This window comes from Ornithorhynchus anatinus, chromosome 6 (assembly GCF_004115215.2).
Source record: "Ornithorhynchus anatinus isolate Pmale09 chromosome 6, mOrnAna1.pri.v4, whole genome shotgun sequence".
Taxonomy (NCBI): domain Eukaryota; kingdom Metazoa; phylum Chordata; class Mammalia; order Monotremata; family Ornithorhynchidae; genus Ornithorhynchus; species Ornithorhynchus anatinus.
In genome coordinates, this window is record NC_041733.1 from 42352229 (window position 1) to 42372997 (window position 20769).

Here is a 20769-nt window from a genome sequence, read left to right on the forward strand (position 1 = left end):
TGCTCATTATTACCTTTTAGAAGCCCAGCTTCCCCTAATGTGTGTTGTCTACAAGAGAGGTGAGACCAAAAGACTTTGGCCTTTTGAGTATTTTCCATGATAAAAGAAAATACTCATCTTGGCAGCGATGGGATGGAAAGCCTTACACTTACCAGGATTTCCCTAGGCCTTGGTTCGGTCAGCAAATCTGATCTGGTAGGTTTTTGGGGGTAGTTTTAGTTTAGAGCAGTGGCTCTTGGTCATTCGTTCATTCATTGAATCATATTTATTTAGCTCTTACTTTGTGCAGAGCACTGTACTAAGCAAACTTGGGAAAGTACAATGCAACAATAAACAGTGATATTCCTTGTCCATAATGAGCTTACAGACAAGATTGGGGGAGACAGACATCAATACAAATTTTATTTAAAATATCAGATATATCCATAAGTGCTTTGGGGCTGGGAGGGGGGAAGAGCAAAGGGAGAAATTCAGGGCAACGGGGAAGGGAGTGGGAGATGAGGAAAAGTGGAGCTTAGTCTGGGAAGGCCTCTTGGAGGAGATGGGCCTAGGCTTTGAATCGGGGGAGAATCAATGTCAGATTCTTCCTGGTCGAGGAAGAGGACAAAGCCCAGCCCTCCCGAGAACTTTGAAGGCTGCGTCATGGAAGGCCAATGTGGGGAGAGGGAGATCTGAAGGAATCAGTTGCAAATTTGATTTGATACTAATTTTAATAGTAATAGTAATTACTGTGACACTTATTATGCACTTATTGTGTGCCCAGCACTATTCTAAGCTCTGGGCACACACTGGGGTTCACACTCTTAATCCCCATTTTACAGTTGAGGTCACTGAGGCACAGAGAAGTTACGTGACTTGCTCAAGGTCACACGGCAGACATAACGCAGAGCTGGGATTAGAACACAGGACCTTCTGACTCCCAGGCCTGTGATCTATGGTTGAGTATTTGACGGACTGATATAAGGGACCTACCTCTGTCCAATACAAAGAGAGCTCAGGGGTCACCTCCTCCCAGCTGCCATCCTTCACTCTGGTGAGGGAGAAAAAGGGGTGGAAAACAGATCTTCTCTCACCCTGGGCCTGAGGGGCTCAGACTCTTCGGTAGGGCACTACTCTAAGCCTTTCTCCAGAGATTCCTTGGAATCCGGGATTTTCTCAGGCTCAGAATTCTCGGTTCCTCCTCGGTGTTGAAGGTCTTGTGTTAGGGGGCTTTCACTGGGCTCTGATCGGAGCACACGGCGGGTGAATAATTCAGAAAATGAGATCAAGAAGGGGGACCAGCTGCTCGGCATCGCCCTGATTTGACAGGAACTCAGTTACGGGTGCTTGCAGACCAAATAGGCCTTGCTTGCAGACCAAATAGGCCAATGAGGGATCCTCAGACTCATTGTCCACATCGTGCATGCTATCCTCTGCTTGTACTGCCTGGGGCTGCTTTCCCTTTGCCCCCTCGTCTCCCCATCTTTATGAACCTCCTGCTCCAGATGGTCATGGGCAAGTCACTTCATTTTCCCTTTCCCATGTCCAGAACAGCCAACATACTGCCCGATCCACCTCCAGGAAAAGGTGGATCAATTGATCAAGAGACTTGCCTAAGGCCACACGGCAGACATGATTTGCAAACAAAGCACAAGTCGTTAACTCAAACTCTACACTAACAAAACACCCCTCTGTATTTATCCAAGTACTTTGTCAATAAGCCCCTGGTTGTTCTGTCAGATAGGCTCTTTGCTATAGACTAGTTAAAGCAGCTTTGCCCGGTGGATAGAGCCCGGGCCTCTGAGTCAGAAGGACCTGGGTTCTAGTCCTGGCTCCACTCATCCGCTGTGTGACCTTGGACAAACCACTTAACTTCTCTGAGCTTCAGGTGGGATTAAGATTGTGAGCCCCACATGGTATGTGGTCTGTGTCCAACCTAATTATGTTGTTTCTACCCCAGTGCTTAGTAAGTGCCTAACAAATGCCACAAAAAAACTTATTAATGGTGGCATTTGTTAAGTGGTTACTATTTGCCAAGCACTATACTAAGCGCTGGGCATATACAAGATTATTAGGACCCACGTGGGGCTCACAGTCCAAGTAGGAGGGAGAATAGGTATTAATAATCAATAACAATAATAATTGTGGCATTTATTAAGCACTTACTATGTGCCAGGCACTGTACTAAGCGTGAGGGTGGATACAAGCAAATGGGGTTGGACACAGTTCCTGTCCTATGTGGGGCTCATAGTCTCAATCCCCATTCTGCAGATGAGGGAACTGAGGCTCAGAGAAGTTTAGTGACTTGCCCAGGGTCACACAGCAGACAGGTGGACCAACCGACATTAGAACCCAGGTCATCTGACTGCCAGGCCTGTAATTTTTCCCCTAGGCCATGAGGCTTCCCAATTAGCATTAGCATTCTTCCCCCGACAATCCTGACTGGGTTAACTCCCTTTAATGTTTCTTTCTCCTTGCAAATCTCCCTTGGGCTAGCTAGGTTTTCAATAATTTGAGTTATTTCTCTGTCCCAGGTAGAAGCAGAATTTTCACATCCGAGGTCTCTTACCTCATCAGAGCTACAGCACCCTCAGTCCTCAACCCTGACAGACCTCATGGCATAGTGGAGGAGGATGTATGAAGAAACATGAGTGAAGCAACCAGCCAAAAGAAAATGCAGAGATACAACTTGGGTTTTGTTTTTTTTTAACGTTACTTGCTAATCACTTACTATGTGCTGGACACTGTACTAAATCCTGGGGTCGATACAATATAAATCAGGTTGGGCACAGTTCCTGTCCGATATGGGGATCACAGTCTAAGTATGAGAGTAAGCAGGTACTGAATCTCCAATTTGCAGATGAGGGAACTGAAGATCAGAGAAGTGAAATGATGTGACCTTAGGTCACACAGCAGACACATGGCAGAGCTTGGATTAGAACTCAGGTCCTCCAAATCCAAGGCCAGGGTTTCTTTCCACTAGGCTTTGCAGCTTCAACTTGGTGATATCTAATCAGTGTCGGTGAGTAAGTGAGTGATGCCAGACTTAGTACAGTGCTTTGTACACAATAAGCACTTAATAAATATGACTGAATGAATGCAATTGTCTCAGGGTGCATTAGCAGGGCCAGTGGTAGTGAGACACTTTTAATTGTCTGCCCGTTGGAAGGGCCATGAGGGTCAACAAGGGCCTGAGAGGAAACCTCGGGGAGGATCACGGGAACCCCAGAGAAATGCTTTTAGGTTTGGGGATTCAAACAGATTTCCACATGACATCATCATGTTACATGCCATGAGAGTGCATATGCAGTGTAACTTGGTAACCATGTATGGAACGGGAGGGGAAGGGCAATCGTTCCCAGCTTTGCAGTGGCTAAATGTCTGAAGTGGGCCTGGAGACTCAAGCCAATGTCACTCTGTTGGCCCAGCCACACAACCAATCCTGGCATGAGGATTACCATATTTTCCACCAAAATGCCCAAAATATGAGATTACCATATTTTCCACCAAAATGCCCCACTTCTTGGGCCCTTACATGGATCTTAAGCCTAGCGAACAGTGAAGGAGAAAAGAGAAGGTAAAAAAGAAGAGGAAAGAAGGGGAAAAGGAAGAGGCAGAATAGAAGGCATTTTTGACTTCTCCTTCTTCTACTTACTACTATTGTTTAAAATAGGCACTCGGATTCTCCCCCAGACTCCCCTTGTTGGGATGGCTGTTACTACTTACGATTATGTGGTACAGGTGTGGAAATTATGGGAGGGAATATGGTATTTACTAGATTGGTACTGACAGTATGGTGAATGAAAACGAGACTAGTACACACCCAATTTCTGAGGAGTTTCATGTCTGAATTAGTCTACTTTTGATTACCTGTGTTAATAGAGATGACAAGGCACAGGGTGAAATCCACAGAGAATGAAAAAGACGGCTCATCTTTGTTGCTATCGTCTACCCCCTCTCCACACCAAACTTGAGAGTAGGAAAATGGGCTGGTTTGAATTTCGCTTCCTGTCCCCTCCCCTGCCTCAATCTGGGGGAGGTGCAAATGACCAATTAAATAGTCAAGAGGCGATGAAAACAGGATGGAGAAGGCTTGGAAAACCCTCCAAAGGGAAAATCCATCCACAAAGAGCTGAGTGAATGACCATGGCAAATCGAACCTATTCCGACGAAGGCAAGCCATCTGGCAGGCCATTTGGATCTGAGTTCTATGGAAGTGGTCCTTATGGTAGCCCATTATTCCTTCCTAAAGCCCTAGACTTCCATGAAAACTCTTGATGTTGAGCTAGGCAACCGGGATTTTTTGAGGGTCTGGGAGAGGTTAGGGGGGTTGTCAGGCCCAACTGGAAGCAGGGAGATCCACAGAGACAGTAGATGAGAAACGGTGAGGCTTAGCGCAGAGAGCACAGGCCTGGGAGTCAGAAGGACCTGGGCTCTAATCTCAGCTCTGCCACTTGTCTACTTTGCATCCTTGGGCAAGTCACAACTTCTCTGGGTCTGTTACCTCATCTGTAAGATGGGGATTGAGACTGTGAACCCTTCCGGGGACAGAGCCAACCTGATTAGCTGCTATTTATTTAATGGTATTTGTTAAGCATTTATAATGCACAGGCACTGTTCTAAGCGCTGAGGTAGTTACAAGGTAATCCAATTGGACACAGTCCCCGTCCCATAAGGGGGCTCACAGTCTTAATCCCCAGGGAATGTGTTTATTGCTAGATCATCCTCTCCCAAGTGCTCGGTACAGTGTTTTGCACAAAGCAGGCTCTCAATAAATAAGACTGAATAAATGAATGAATACTCCAGCGCATAGAACAGTGCCTGGCACATAGTAAGCACTTAAAGTATGGAAGCAGTGTGCCTAGTGGATAGAGCACAGGCCTGGAAGTCAGATGGACCTGGGTTCTAATCCGGCTCCAGCACTCGTCTGTTGTGTGAACTTGGGCAAGTCACTTACTTCTCTGCCCTCAGTTACCTCGGCTGAAAGATGGGGATTGAGACTGTGAAACGGGGACAGGGACCATGTCGAACCTGATTGGCTTGTATAATAATAATAATAATGGTATTTGCTAAACGCTTATTATGTGCAGAGCACTGTTCTAAGCGCTGGGGTAGATGCAAGGTAATCAGGTTGGGCACATTTCCTGTCATGGGACTCACGGTCATCATCCCCACTTTCCAGATAAGGTCACTGACGCCCAGAGAAGTGAAGTTCACTCATTTATTCAGTCATATTTATTAAGCGCTTGCTGTGCACAAAGCACTGTACTAAACACTTGGGAAAGTACAACAAGTGATTGCCCAAGATCACCCAGCGTATAAGTGGTGGAGCCAGATTTTAGAACCCACGCCCTCTGCCTCCCAAGCCCCTGCTGTTGTCAATAGAACGTGCTGTTTCAGCATGCTTCTTGCCACTAGGCCAAGCTGCTTCATGCCGCTTATTTCTACCCCAGCGCTTAAAACAGTGTCTGGCACATAGTAAGCGCTCAACCAACACCTTAAAAATGACAGAAAAAACCAACAAACGAAAGAATCACGCTTTGGGCCACCTCACCCACCTGTTTCTCTCCTCGGGGCTTCCGGTAGCTGAGCAGCAGCTCGACGGCTCCCACCACCTCCTTGCGGATGGCGTAGAGGAGGGCGTCTCCGACGTACACGCTGTGGCTCAGCAGAAGCTCCATGATCTCCAGGTTCTCGTTCTCGATGGCGATGAGAAGGGCGCTGCGGCCCAGCGGGTCCATGCAGTTGATGTTGATGTTGTAGTAGATCTCGGCCTCCTCCAGGGCGTGTTTCACGCTGGCGTAGTCGCCCTTCTCCACGGCCGTCAGGTAGGCCTTCTCCTCCCCGGACAGCTCCGCCTCGGCCCGCACGATCTGCAGCGGGATGCGATCTCGGTACGGCGAGTAGTTGACCTTTTTGTAGTAGAGCTGGGCCATTGTTCATAGTGGCTCGGAAACCTGGGAGGGAAGGCAAGGAGAAACTGGTCAGGGCCCCGCTGACTCCTATATTCGTTCATTCAGTCGTATTTATTGAACGCTTACTGTATGCAGAGCGCTGTACTGAGCGCTTGGACGAGTACAACACAAACAGACACATTTCCTGCCCACAACGAGCTTGCAGTCTAGATTGCTTAGTACAGTGCCTTACACATAGTAAGCACTTAAGAGATACCATCCGTTATTATAATTATTAGAGGGACCGTAATGGGCAGGATCCCGCAGTCTCCCCTGCAAGTGCCTAAGCCCACCGCAACTCTATAGCCCACCCAACCAGAGGAGTCTGATGGGATTGTACTCTCCCAAGTGCTTAGTACAGTGCTTTGCACACAGTCAGCGCTCAATAAATATGATTGAATGAATGAATGAAGGGTAGGAGGGGCAGGAGGAGGAAAGAGGAGCGATCGGTGGATGGTATTTTATCAAGAGTTTCCTGGGTTTGGAGAATCAATCTCATTTATCGAGCTCTTACTATGTGCAGAGCACTGTATTAAGCACTTGAGAGAGCACAATACAACAGTTAAAATATACGTTCTCTGCCCATAGAGAGCTTAAAGTCTAGAGAGTCTATTGAGCATTTACTGTGTGCAGAGTAGGTAATAAGTTAGTCAGTCAATCATATTTACTGAGCACTTACTGTGTGCAGAGCACTGTACTATGAGCTTGGGAGAGTACAATATAACAATATAACAGACACATTCCCTGCCCACAACAAGCTTACAGTCTAGAAGGGGATACAGACCTTAATATAAATAAGAACTCTTGGGAGCGACCAATACAACAAACTCCCTGCCCACAGGGATCTTACAGTTTAGAGGAGGATGAGTGCGGTGGGAGCTGGGCATCGCCCGGTTTGTTTGTCTTAGTTTGCCCCTGTGGCTCCCCAGTTGGATGGCTCAGCAGATTCAGACTCAACAACCCCATGGGTCAGTGGAAAGAGCACGGGCTTTGGAGTCAGAGGTCATGGATTCGAATCCCCACTCTACCACTTGTCAGCTGTGTGACTGTGGGCAAGTCACTTGACTTCTCTGGGCTTCAGTTCCCTCATCTGTAAAATGGGGATGAAGACTGTGAGCCTCACGTGGGACAACCTAATTACCCTGTATCTCCCCCAGCGCTTAGAACAGTGCTCGGCACATAGTAAGCGCTTTACAAATACCAACATTATTAACCCCATCTCGGGTTGCCCTGCTTCCCTGACCTCCATCCTGGGGTAACACTGGCTTAAGAGACAGAGAGTTGAAAACGTTCCCTCACCCTTCCACCCCAGGAGTAGAGGGTGGGGATCGTATCCGCCTACTCTCCCTTCCTTCTGAACGTCTGCTGGGTGACCTCGGGCAAGTCACTTTGGCATAGTGGATAGAGCACGGGCCTGGGAGTCACAAGCTTACAGTTCTAATCCCAGCTTCACTATGTGTCTGCTGTGTGACCTTGGGCAAATCGCTTTACTTCTCTGTGCCTCAGTTACCACATCTGTAAAATGGGGATTGAGACTGTGAGTCCCACATGCGACAGGGACCCTGTCCAACCTGATTTGCTTGTATCCACCCCAGTGCTTAGAATAGTGTCCAGCACATAGTAAGAACTTTAAAAATACCATCATTACTTCCCTGGGCCTCAGTTACCTCATCTGTAAAATGGGGATGGAGACTGTGAGCCCCATGTAGGATAGGGACTATGTCCAACCCAATTTGCTTGCATCCACCCCAGCGGTGAGTACAGTGCCTTGCACACAGTAAGCCCTTAACAAATACCATAATTATTATTACAACACTCCTGTTGCATTCTCCCAAGTGCTTAGTACAGTGCTCTGCACACCATAAGCACTCAGTAAATACCATTCATTGATTGAGCAGATGATACCGGTGGGGGTTGAGGGGGATGTTTTTGTCTTTTGAGTTCATACCCAGCCATCCGTGGCCCAATATCCTTTGGAAACTGTGGACTCGTAATAATGGGGAAGGCTGAATGAGGAAATAGCCCAAGTCCTTCATCCCCGAGGAAGGGTCTCACTGTCTGGGCCAGCTGGAATATTGCTCCTCCTCTGGCTCCTCTCTGGAGAAGCCCTGCTCAGGAAGCCCAAGTTATTGAAATACCAGGTGTCCTGGCCCCACGAATACCAACTGCTGCTCATTTCGCAGTCCTTTGGGGCTGGGTCCAGAGAACCAACCCAGAGATCGTAAACCCTGGCACCTGAGACACCGAGAGATTCAGTTCCCTGTCAGCCTTGTGAAGGAGGAATTTGGCAGACAGGGTGACCTGCTTGATCCGGGGCAGACGTTCATTCATTCAGTTGTATTTACTGAGGGCTTATAGTGTGCAAAGCACTGTACTAAGAGACTTCCATCTAATGCCATAAACCACTTAATGCTTCTTTTTATGGGATTTGTTAAATGCTTACTATGTGCCAGGCACTCTAGTATGGCTGGAGTAGATAATAATAATGATGACAATATTGTTAAGTGCTTACTATGTGTCCTGTCGAGAACTGTTCTAAGCTCTGGGGTAGATACAAGCTTATCAGGTTGGACACAGTCCCTTTCCCACATGGGGCTCACAGTCTTATTCCCCATTTTTACTGATGAGGTAACTGAGGCCCAGAGAAGTGAGGTGACTTGCCCAAGGTCACACAACAGACAAGTGGAGGAGCCGGGATTAGAGCCCAGGTCCTTCTGACTCCTAGGGCCATGCTCTTTCTACAGGGCCATGCTGTTTCTTTTTAATAGGATGCCCTAGAGCTCCAGTCCCCGTGAGAGAGGGATGGGTGGAATCTTCATCCCTGGAATATTTTCAAAGTCCTTGTCCCCGGGTTTTCACCCACAGTCTTTCCCCACATACTTTCTAAACAGCAAAAGCCCCTGCCTGGTGAGTGGTACTGATCCACCCCAAAGCCCACACTGTGCCTGGCACTGTTACAGATACCTGCATCCAGACAGGAGGCCTAATCCCTTCTAGATTGGAAGTTCGTTATGGGCAAGGAAAAGTGTCTACTACTTCCACTGTATTGTACTCTCCAGCGTTCAGTACAGTGGTTTGCATATAATAAGCACTCAATAAATACCACTGACTAATTGACCTCTGCTGGATGCCATTAGAGGACCTTGGGTGACTCATTTGTTTTTCTTTTGAGGGTGCTCCCCTAGTAAAAGCTGAGCAAAGATTCTACGAGCCCTCCCAGTTGCCTGCAGTGGTTAAAGTTACAAAGTCAGTGAAGAAGCAGTGTGATCCAATGGTTAGAGCGCAAGCTTGGGAGTCAGAAAGACATGGGTTCTAATCCTGACTTTGCCCCTTGCCTGCTGTGTGGCCTTGGGCAAGCTACTTCACTTCTCTGGTCCTCAGTTACCTCATCTGCAAAATGGGGATTAAGATTGTGAGCCCCATGTTGGACATGGACTGTGTCCAAACTTAACTTGTCTGTACCCCAGTGCCCAGTACAGTGCCGGTCACATAGTGAGAACATAACAAATACCATAAAAAAACCCCAGCTTCCCAAAACATCTCCCTTCAATTCTAGCGAACAAGATCACTCCTAGGAGGAGAAGCTCATGCTATGTTAAATGCTTTTTGGAGCTTGGGATTTTCTGGAAATTCAGACACTGAAGGAACTTAAACACTCCATTTCCTCTCTCCAGTTAACTCTCCAGGGCTCAGGAGGGGGAGGGGATACCTTTAAAGTGCCCCCAGCAGCAGTATCACTGGGAAAATGTATGCCTGGAATCATTAACCTTCGCTGTCTAGCCTCAAATTTCCAACCATTTCTTGAAGGTTGTGTCCTCCTTCCATCTGCAGGCACCTCCTGCCCAGCCAGGAATGACCTGAGAGACCTAAAACTTTTAAGATTGGCAGATGGGCAGGGGAAGGGCATGGAGTGGGTGTCCTCAGTCTCCTGATCTGAGATCTTCATCAAATGCTTAAAAGTCAGAAGGCAGTTCTGAGATCGGCAGCCACAGCTGGTCTGCCGCTGAGCAGAAGCCTCACCCAGGAAGCGCTGTGCCTTTTGCTAAGCGCTCAGATCTGTGGTTCTCTCACAGAGTGTGAAGCATCTAGGGAAACACTGGTTAGCTCTGACAGCTGTGGAGAGGGTCTGCAGGGAGAGAGAAGGGCTTGGCTGCAGCTGTCTCCGGATAAAGGACCCAAAATTTTATAAACCTTTGTAAAACCAACGTAAATCAATCCATCGATGATACTTACTGAGTGCTTACCATGCGCAGAGCACTGTACTAAGCGCTTGGAGAGTATAATACAATTGATTTTGTAGACATGTTCTCTGCCCATATTGGTCTATTCTATCTATAATAGATATATAAACAGATATATAGAGATAAAAAGATACTTGTATATCTCTCTATATATTCATCTATCTATAGATCTGTATATCAATATGGATAGATAGATGTCTCCCTACATAGACATTTATATATATCTAATATATTTAGATATATTTATGTATATCTATCTATAAACCTATAGACTGAAAGTTCCTTGTGGGCAGGTAGTGCATCTACCAACTCTGCTATACTGTACTCTTCCAAGTGCTTAGTATAGTGCTCTGCACACAGTAAGTGCTCAATAAATACCTCTGATGGATTACTTCAAGGATTACCATTTGTGTTCTCTGTGGCTTATTCAGGGCAGATGTCTACGCTCTAAACCATGGTGTACTCCCAAGCACTCAGTACTGTGCTCTGCACACAGTTAAGCGCTCAATAAATGTGATCGAATGAATGTTCTTTCCATCTGCGGCACTCAAAGTCTACAACCATGGTCATCATCCAGATTCAACACCTCCCGTTCACCCCTTAGACATATTTCAGGGTTGCTTCTGTTCCCAACCTGGTACTGGTCCATGATAACTCCCTCATTACCCATTACACCATTTCTCCCCTCCATTAACATAGGTGATTGAAAGCAGACCGTATTCTGGCTCTTTCTGACTCGAAGTCCACTATCAATCAATCGGTCCTATTTATTGAGTGTGGATTGTGTGCTGAGAACTCTACTAAGCACTCAGGAGAGTAGAAAATGAGAAGCAGCATGGCCTAGTGGGCAGACCACAGGCCTGGGAGTCAGAAAGACCTGGTTTCTGATCCTGGCTCTGCCACTTGCCTACTGTGTGACCTTGGGTAAGTCATTTCACTACTCTATGCCTCAGTTTCCTCATCTTTAAAATGGGGATTCAATAAGCACTTAGTACAGTGCTCTGCACAGAATAAGCATTCAATAAATATGATTGAATGAATAAATGTTCTCCCTCCTCCTTAGACTGCAAGTCCCATGTGGGACCTGATTATCCTGTACCTATCCCAGTGACTGGTACAGTGCTTGACACACAGTAAGTGTTTAACAAATCACTAGTCCAATTCAACAGAGTTGAGCAGACACGTTCCCTGCCCATAAGGATAGTGCTTTGAAGAAACAAAAGTTTACAGTGACAGCCCAGGGTTGGACGGTGTCTTGACTCCATAATTCTGACACCTTCCCTTCTAGACTGTAAGCTCATTGTGGGCAGGGAAGGCCTCTCCTTATTGTTCTACTGTACTCTTCCAAGCGCTTAGTACAGTGCTCTGCACACAGTAAGCGCTCAATAAATATGATTGACTGACTGACACCTCCCTGGGTGACGGTGATGACCCAGGCCTCAGGAGACAAGACTAGGGCCTGGATAGCACCAGGTGGCCGCTTGCTGGAGGAGAGGAGCTCAGGGCAGAGACCCAAGGAGCCGTCCCCTATCCCGATGGCCCCGGTTTGTATCTTTTTTTCTGTGGCAGCTTCGGTCGCCCATGGAGCAGTTCGGCAAGCTCTGCCAGACCGCAAGGTTCCACGAGCTAGCTAATTAGATGATTAAGATAATTGTTCAGAAACGGTCCTGTTGAACCAGATGGCCTCACGCCTCTCAATTATTCTGCCACCGCATCCAGCTCCGCTCTCACTGAGTCGGAAATCTCGTGAACGTCTGCGTGTGGAGGGAGAGGGAAACGGTGACTGAGTCGGTGATGCGCTTCTCGTATCAATCGGTCGATGGGGTTTATTAAGCATTTACTGGGTGCGGAGCACTGTGCTTAGTGTTTGGGAGAGTGAGTGCAAGACAACAGGGGCAGTAGACATATTTCTATTCATTCATTCATTCAATAGTATTTATTGAGGGCTTACTATGTGCAGAGCACTGTACTAAGCGCTTGGGATGAACAGGTCGGCAACAGATAGAGACAGTCCCTGCCGTTTGATGGACTTACAGTCTAATCGGGGGAGATGGACAGACAAGAACAATGGCAATAAATAGAGTCGAGGGGAAGAACATCTCGTAAAAACAATGGCAACTAAATAGAATCAAGGCGATGTACAATTCATTAACAAAATAAATAGGGTAATGGAAATATATACAGTTGAGCGGACGAATACAGTGCTGTGTGGAGGGGGAGGGAGAGGTGGAGGAGCAGAGGGAAAGGGGGAAAAGAGGGTTTAGCTGCGGAGAGGTGAAGGGGGGGTGGTAGAGGGAGTAGAGGGAGAAGGGAGCTCAGTCTGGGAAGGCCTCTTGGAGAAGGTGAGTTTTAAGTAGGGTTTTGAAGAGGGGAAGAGAATCAGTTTGGCGGAGGTGAGGAGGGAGGGCGTTCCGGGACCGCGGGAGGACGTGGCCCGGGGGTCGACGGCGGGATGGGCGAGACCGAGGGACGGTGAGGAGGTGGGCGGCAGAGGAGCGGAGCGTGCGGGGTGGGTGGTAGAAAGAGAAGGGAGGAGAGGTAGGAAGGAGCAAGGTGAGGTAGAGCCTCGAAGCCTAGAGTGAGGAGTTTTTGTTTGGAGCGGAGGTTGATAGGCAACCACTGGAGTTGTTTAAGAAGGGGAGTGACAGTTGTTTAAGAAGGGGAGTAGGCTAGCCCCTTCTAGCCTACAAGGGGCTTAGAAGGGGAGAAAGACATTAAAATAAAAATACAGCTATGGACATAAGTGTTGTGGGGCTGAGGGTGGGGTGAATAAAGGGTGCAGATCTAAGTGTAAGGGTGACACAGGAGGGAGAGGGAGTAGAAAAATCAGCATGGCTTAATGGAAAGAGCATGGGTTTGGGAGTCAGAGGTCATGAGTTTGAATCCCAGATCTGCCACTTGTCAGCTGGATCAATGTCCTGGACCAAAGGTACTTCCCAAACCAATCAATCAATCGATTGTCTCTGTTGAGTGCTTACCGGGTGCAGAGCACTGTTCTAAGCACTTGGGAGAGTAGGGATTTGGAAGGCACATTCCCTGCCCACAACAAGTTTATAGTCTAGATGATCCACCACGTGAGGTGAATCACACCACTTCTCTGTAGCCTCAGGGCCCTCTCTTGCCTAAAGAGAGACTAACCTGAGCCACCTGCGGTCTCAGAGACAGTGTGTGGAGACTCTGTCCGAAGGCCTGGAGAAAGAGGACCAGTTCAAGCCTGATGTCCCTGACAAACTTCTAGTCTGGGGCATTAAAAGAATTGGCCACAGTCATGGCATAGCCTCTGGCTACTGAATGTGAAAAGTCAAGGCGAGCAAAGGAAGTGCTTAAAAACTGTAAAGGAGCCAGAGGATAGGGTACACACATATATGCACATATTCAATCCATCACTAAATCCTGTCGATTCCACCTTCACAACATCGCTAAAATCCACCCTTTCCTGTCCATCCAAACTGCTACCACATTAATCCAAACACTTATCCCATTCTGCCTTGATTATTGTATGAGCCTCCTTGTTGATGCCCCTGGCTCCTGTCTCTCCCCACCTCAGTCCATACTTCACTCTGCTGCCTGGATCACTTTCCTACAAAAACATTCAGACCATGTTTCCCCACTCCTTGAAAAACAGTGGTTGCCCATCCACCTCCGCATCAAACAAAAACTCCTCATCAATGGCTTTAAAGCACTCAATCCTCTTGCCTCCTCCTACCTCACCTTGCTACTCTCCTACTAAAACCCAGCCTGCACACTTCACTCCTCTAATGCTAATCTTCTTGCCGTACCTCAATCTCATCTATCTCCTCTCGCTGCAGACTTCTCCCCGACATCCTGCCTCTAGCCTGAAATGCCCTCTCTCCCCATATCTGACAGACAATTACTCTCCCTTATTGAAGCCTTATTTCAAAGCCTTATTGAAGGCACACCTCCTTCAACAGGCCTTCCCTGACTAAGACTTCCTTTCCTCTTCTCTCACGTCCTTTTGCATCACTCTGACTTGCTAGCTTTATTCATCCCCCCTCCAAGCCCCAGAGTACTTATGCATATATCTGTTATTTATTTATTTTCACTAATATCTGTCTTCCCCTCTAGACTGTAAGTTCGCTATGGGAAGAATTTAGTGCAGAGAAAATTGGATCCATTTTCCATAGAGAATGAGAAAGATCATGGCCAGTGACAGGAACTCACATTCCAGAGAAATCATTTTTTACTACAGGAAAATAAAGTCTATCCCTTTTGTCCAAACTGGGCCCTGCCTCCTTCCTCTCTCGTTCACCCTCTTTTACCTCCCAAACCCCCCAGAGACAATTAAAAATGGATTAAATCCCATTGGGGGTTGCAGGAATTCTCTCCCTGGCACACCGGTGGCCGCAGAGGGATATTTCAAACCTTGGTCTATGACATATGTGAATTGGAAGGGATGTGATTTAAAGAGACAAGCCAATACGGCCAGGCCGTCTGCCAGGGAGGAAGGCAGCCAAGCTGTTTCCCAGACGGGTGGTTTTCCCCATGCCCATCTTCAGAGAACCTAGAACTGGGTACTCCAAAGAAGATCCGAAGTCCCCAGACAGTCTAGGCACAGACCTGGGAGTCCCGCAGGGCCCAATTCTCTGAAAAACCCTAGCCAATCCGGTGGGACATTCTCTGGAAAAATGGCACCGCCCGGGTCCAATATGGAGATTTTGGGAGTCACCATCGTATGTTCTGTCCCACCACTGCACAGAGTCTGCTCAGAATCGAAGAAAAGCTGCAGAAGCAGCAAGGATCACCTCTCTCGGTCAGTCTTTAGTCCGTCCGGAAAAATGTCCATGCAGAGCAAGGCTCCAGAGGAGAGACTAAAGAAGACCCGATCTCCCCTCCTAATGGCTTATAGTCCAGTTGAAGATATGGAAAAATACACCTTTACACTGTCTATTCTGCATCATCAAGTGGATTTTCTTTAGGCAATTTTCCCAAGCTCTCTTCAGCTGGGAGTTCACCTTCCCAATGGATGTTTTTACCCCCACATTATAACACCTTCAGCCCGCAACAGTGACTCCTTGGCCCAGAATGGTCTTAGGGTTGCCTCCTTCCCACCTTCCTCCCCACTGTTCTATCATCTACTGTTTCAGACTCCTTATGCCACAGCTCCACAAGTGAGGTTGGTTGAGAGACATACATGAGCCCATTGCTCCAAAACACACACAGATACTTCAACCTGAGATCCATATCTCATCCAAGGATGCTACTGACTGGCACCAGGATGAATAGTCTGAGTAAAAAATTCTTATTAGTAAGTGCAATTCCAAGTTTTCTTCCGTTGAACAAGGGGGTGAGGTAGGTTAAATATTGTATAGTGGGTTAAGAGCTACCATTCTCCATCAAAGTTAGAAATATATGGTTTGGGGTTAGAGGGTAACAGGAAGGATTTAGGTTAGAAATGAGGAAAAACTTCATGGCTGGAGCACAGGTCAAAGGGAGTCTGTGGGATCAACTGTGGAGATTGGATTACACTTTCCAAGTGCTTAGTACAGTGTTCTGTACACAGTAAGCGCTCAGTAAATACAATTGAATGAATGAAAGAAGGCTTAGCATGGACAGGGGCTTAGTATGGTCAGAGTCAAGTCCTGTATGAAGGTGGGGGGTGGAGGGGAGGCTAGATGAGGAGATGCCCAGTTATCCTTTGGAAATCACCTTCAGCCCCCAAATCCCAAGCATTTATGTACCAGCCTCTTGGGCATTTAATTTTTCTTGAATCTGAGAACACAATCGGAAAGAAAGCACAGGTCTCCAACTCCAAAGACCCATATCCCAGAGCCAATAATAATAATAATAATAATAATAATGATAATGGCATTTGTTAAGCGCTTACGATGTGCTAAGCACTGTACTAAGTGCTGGGGTAAGTACAAGGAAATCAGGTTGTCCCACATGGGCTCACAGTCTTAATTCCCATTTTTACAGATGAGGTAACTGAGGTACAGAGCAGTTAAGTGGCTTGCTCTAGGTCACACAGCAGACAAGTTACAGAGCCAGGATTAGAACCCATGACCTCTGACTCCCAAGCCCGGGCTCTTGTCACTAAGCCACGCTGCTTCAATTTGGCCAAGAGCAGAGCCTGGGAGTGGGAAGACTGGGGAACTAATTTCAGCTCCGTCACAGCCCGGGCTCCTGTCTCCCCATCTGGAAAATCCGAATAACAACATCACCTGCCTCTCTCTACCCCACAAGAATGTCATGAGGACATGATGAACTAAGTTTGACGAGTGTGCTCTGGAAACAGAAAAGTGTTGGACAAATCAGAGGTGTTATAGTCCCTAATGTTTAGAAATCCTGGTTTCTACTCCGTGTCCCTGTGCAGGAGAAAAGAAACATTCATCTTCATTGACAATGCTCTGTCAGTTGCACAATGGGGTCGGTTTGATGGCGTGATGCCTTTTTTCTTCCGAAATCTACAGTCAAGGTGAAGTGCCAGGATGGGGGGGGGGATTGAAAATCTGCCTCTCTGAGCCAATGAGCCTCCTGGAAAGGTTGAGTGACCACTTTGGATTCTGACTGGGGAGGGAGGAAAAAGGTGAATTCTCCTGTCTCTTGGCCCGAGAGATCTGGGAAGCAAGCCAGCCCAGCCTTTTAACCAATTACCTGTGGATTACTTGTTGTTCTCTGTATCACTCCGCTCTGCCTTTCCCTTGCCCTGCACATCGTTTAGATAAAGTGATAATGACTGCTGATCAACAGATGTGGGCTGCCTGGCGCAGCTGAGCTATTCCAAGTTAACAAATATATATTTTTTTTCCCTGGGGTGTCCACTCTGGTGAAAATGAAAAGCATTGATTAAATCCCGCTGCCAGAGCTTCCCTGTGGCCTCCTTAGACCGCAGAGGGAAACAGATGAAAGGGATGGAGATGCGGCAAAAATAGAAACACGGCAGGCTGGTTCAGTGGGCCTTCACGTGAAGGGGCAGAGAGGTGGCTGAGAGAGATGCCATAAAACCTCCCAAAATCTGTATTTGGCAATCCTGAAACTCATAATCATGAAGGAAGGTGGTACAGAGAAAAGGTCGGCAGATAAACACTCTTGTCTCCACTTAAATCTTCCCACAGAGATAGAAAGGAAAGAGATCTCATTGCTGTTGACGAATCCTCTATCATTCATGTCTTCTTCCTATTTAAGGCTTTTTAACAACCAAAAAAGGTGAGCAGTGTGTGTGTGTGTGTGTCCAATCTGATTATCTTGTATTTAAGTCGGTGCTTGGCACATAGTAAGCCCTTAACTAATACCACCATTACTATTATTGTGTGTGTGTGTGTAGATTTTTCTCAAAACATTGCAGACTGGAACTAGGGTACAATTAGCAACTGTTGGGTGGTAAATGAGGCATGGAGATTAAAAATCTTTCTCTCCCACCAATCTTTTGATCTTTTCTTCACATAGGAGCTTGCTTGGCTAACTACTTTAGGCTCAGTGTCTTTCCCCATTCTGAGGAAAGAAGTTCCTATGCACTCCTTATGACTTATTTTTTCCCCTGTTATTTTTGCATAGTTTCATCTGAACCTCATAATTGGATTTCATTCTTATTGTTCCACGGGTCCATCCTCCCCTCTTAGAATGCGAGATCATTGTGCCATGGTGCCACAGGCCACAGAAGCAGGGAGGCCTAGTGGATAGAGCATTGGCTTAGGAATCAGAAGGACCTGGCTCTGCCACTTGTCTGCAGTGTGACCTTGGGCAAGTCACTTCACTTCTCTGTGCCTCAGTTACCGCATCTGTAAAATGGAGATTAAGACCGTGAGCACTGTGTGGACAGGGACTGTGTCCAACCTGCTTATCTTGTATTTAGCCCAACACTTAGTACAGTACCCGGCACACAGTAAGCATTTCAAATACCACAATAAGTATCGTTATTATTATAGTAAGGTGCTTATTTAAACCATCACCACTGCAACCAAAACAACTCATCTGCGTGGCCCGCTGGTGGTAGGGTAAGCCTTCTCTTTCTTAACTCTTGGCACCTAATCTCTTGGAGAAGCAGCGTGGCTCAGTGGAAAGAGCCTGGGCTTTGGAGTCAGAGGTCATGAGTTTGACTCCCGCCTCTGCCACTTGTCAGCTGTGTGACTGTGGGCAAGTCACTTAACTTCTTTATGCCTCAGTTCCCTCATCTGTAAAATAGGGATTGAAAGTGTGTGAGCCCCACGTGGGACAACCTGATTACCCTGTAACTCCCCCAGTGCTTAGAACAGTGCTCAGCACCTAGTAAGCGCTTAACAAATACCAACACCTAATGCAGTGTGCACCTGCCTAGCCAGAGGCAAAAAAAAAAGGTGCAAAACCATATTTTCGAGGACCGTGTTCACAAGTGATTCTTTCTCAGAATCACTCACACACATCGTTACAGTCTCCCTGTTGGCAATTTCAACTTCAAACCAAAGTAAGCTCCCCCTCTAGACTGTAAGCTCATGTGGGCAGGGAATGTGTCTGTACTCTCCCAAGAGTTTAGTACAGTGCTCTCCACATAGTAAGTGCTCGATACATACGATTTACTGACTGACTAATAATAGTCTGAGGGTGGAAAGGCCCTGCCCCAATCTAATTTTAGTCCTTCACGCTTGTCAACAATCAGTGGTATGTACTGAGCACTTATTGTGTACAGAGCACAGTACTAAGTGCTTGAGAGAGTACAACAGAGTTGGCTGATGTGTTTCCTCCCCATAAGGAGCTTAGAGTCTAGAGAAGGGAGAGAGATGTTCAAATACATTACATATAGGTACATAAGTGCTGGGCGCGGGGTGAATAGTAAGTGCTTAAAGGGTATAAAGCCACGTGCCAGGGCGACGCAGAAGGGAGAGAAAGTTGGAGAAATGAAGGCTTAGTTGGGGAAGGCCTCTTGGAGGAGATGTGTAAGGCTTTGAAGGTGGGGAGAGGGATCCTCTGTCAGATATGAAGGAGGAGGGAGCTCCAGGCAAGAGGCAGGATGTGCGTGTGGGATAGCCGGAGAGATAGATCATATCTTTGTAGAGTGAGCAGGTTGGTGTTAGAGTCAACATCCTTCGTCCTCAAAGGAGACTGAGGAACTAGTCATCATCTGTTGTACTAAGTCCTCCATGTATTGTATCTACCGCAGTGTTTAGAACAGTGCTTGGCACATAGTAAGAGCTTAATCAATACCATTATCACGTATTGTCATAATAAATTATAATAAGTGTATTTGTTAAGCGCTTTCTATGTGCCAGGCACTGTACTAAATGCTGGGATGGATACAAGCAAATCGGGTTGGATACGGTGCCTGTCCCACATGGGGCTCACAGTCTTGATCCCCATTTTACCAATGAAGTAACTGCAGTACAGAGAAGTTAAGTGACTTTCCCAAGGTCACTCAGCAGACAAGTGGCAGAGTTAGGATTAGAACCCAGGTTCTTCTGACTTCCAGGTCAGTGCTCTACCCACTAGGCACAGTGTTGGTCTGCATGACTTGTATCCCCCAAAGATCTATTTCTTTTTGCCCAGACATTTTCACCTGTACTTAGTTTCAAATAAAGCTTTAAATTGATTATGCATGGCATCTCATGGAGTGAAAAGTTTACGTTTCTACAGAATATGGATCCCCTACATATACACAGTAAAACCTCATAAATTGGACCTATTTCTCTGGAATTCTTGAGACTTTGGACCTTCTCTGCTGCTGTCAAAGGAAGGATGGCTTTGAACTAAAGGAACAGAAACTACACCAAATCGGGAATCAGAGAGGAGAGAGTACAAAGTGCTTTTCAAGTCTAACTTCTCTATGCAGATTTAAAGAGCCGGTCAGAGAAAGATAGAGCAGAAAGACACTAAGACACCAAACTAAATTAAGAGCACAAGCACACACACCCAATTGTAAATTGTGGCTCCAAGGATAACAGAACTATGAAGGGCCCTAAACTCCTTGTGTGTCTACCAACTCCATTATATTGGACTCTTCCAAGTGCTTAGTTTAGTGCTCTGCGTACAATAAGCACTCAACAAGAGACTGACTAAGTCTCTCTTTGGTTCTCTAAATAAAGCAGGCCTCCATCCAGCTTTTCTGAAGAACTCCCACTGTGATTACACTTTTTAGCAACCCAACTGACCAAATTACACAGGCTCTTTTGATGACCTCCAAATCATGCATCTCTAGCCACCACCCTCTCTAGCAAATACACCACCTATTTTAGGCCAAAAAATTCTGGAGATTTTAGCCCAAAGGAGCAGCCTTTCAGTAAAACTATCTTAAAAATGCAAAGGTTTAGTCCACATTTTGTATTTCCTTTCTACAGAGTCTCTCTCCTTTAAGATTTAAGTTTCTTCAAAAATTCAGGTACCCACCAGTCCTAGCACCAGGTGGTGAGGTCTGAATGATCCCTGAACCTGGAATTCCAGCAAATTTCCCCAGTGCAACATGGTCAGAGAATAAAATTCTCCCTCTGCAACATGGTCAGAGAATAAAATTCTCCCTCTGCAAGAAGGGAGAGAGTTCTGTGGGACCTTTCCATGCCCTCTTAACCACCAGATTCTCGCTGTGAACTCCACCAGAGAAATAGATGGATTTTGCTCTTCCGTATCCTGCGCCTTTCCTCACCTGCAGACCAAAAGTAACACCCAATCAA

At 46.7% G+C, this 20769-nt stretch overlaps 1 protein-coding gene across 2 annotated transcripts in view; it reads right to left on the reverse strand.

Annotated features, from left to right (window-relative positions):
- The window catches only part of TRPC5 (transient receptor potential cation channel subfamily C member 5), a 173920-nt gene that overhangs the window by 80434 nt on the left and 72717 nt on the right, over positions 1–20769 (reverse strand). Inside the window, exon 1 of one of the 2 annotated variants that reach the window (XM_029066957.1) lies at positions 5538–5915. In XM_029066957.1, the coding sequence (XP_028922790.1) occupies positions 5538–5915 (378 nt within the window). Of the gene's footprint in view, positions 1–5537; positions 5937–20769 lie in introns of those variants that run through there. The other variant, XM_029066958.2, reaches the window with a different exon arrangement.